Raw genomic sequence first — 435 nt, 5'->3', positions numbered from 1 at the left:
AAATGCAGATAACCCTAACAACCACAAACAGAGAGCCAAGTGCCCGCAGAGACGCCTTACTGCCGCCAAGGAGTCCATGTTGAGGTCGAGGATGCTGTGGAGGCTGAAGCCAGCCTTGTACACGATGTTGGCGGCGGCCGGCCGGTCCAGCGTCGCCACGGCCACGTAGCAGATGAAGCCCTTGTCGGCGTGGAAGCTCGGCGGCAGGTTCGGCGGCAGGCTGAAGGCGAACGGGAACTCGTGCACCCCCGCCGGCAGCGTCTCCTTCTCGTCCTCTGAGGAGGCAACGAAGCAGTTACAGGAGGCGGTGGGTAGGGGGACCTGGTGCGCAGGAGGGGCAGGGATCGAAGGACTGAATGTCTGCTCGTCAGGCGGAAGACTCCCGCCCTCCCCCTCTCTCCCTGTTTTTCTCTGTTTTTCCTTGCGCACTCACTC

General features: G+C 62.3%; 1 protein-coding gene across 1 annotated transcript in view; it reads right to left on the bottom strand.

The window, feature by feature from the left end:
* The window catches only part of LOC119582296 (arrestin domain-containing protein 17-like), a 25,225-nt gene that overhangs the window by 5,881 nt on the left and 18,909 nt on the right, over window positions 1-435 (bottom strand). The window contains exon 6 of the mRNA XM_037930510.1: window positions 61-275. Coding sequence (XP_037786438.1) covers window positions 61-275 — 215 coding nt within the window. The remainder of the gene's footprint in view (window positions 1-60; window positions 276-435) is intronic.

This window comes from Penaeus monodon, chromosome 15 (assembly GCF_015228065.2).
Source record: "Penaeus monodon isolate SGIC_2016 chromosome 15, NSTDA_Pmon_1, whole genome shotgun sequence".
Taxonomy (NCBI): Eukaryota; Metazoa; Arthropoda; class Malacostraca; order Decapoda; family Penaeidae; genus Penaeus; species Penaeus monodon.
The sequence above is the reverse complement of the archived record's forward strand: the minus strand, read 5'-3'. Positions and strand labels throughout refer to the sequence as shown.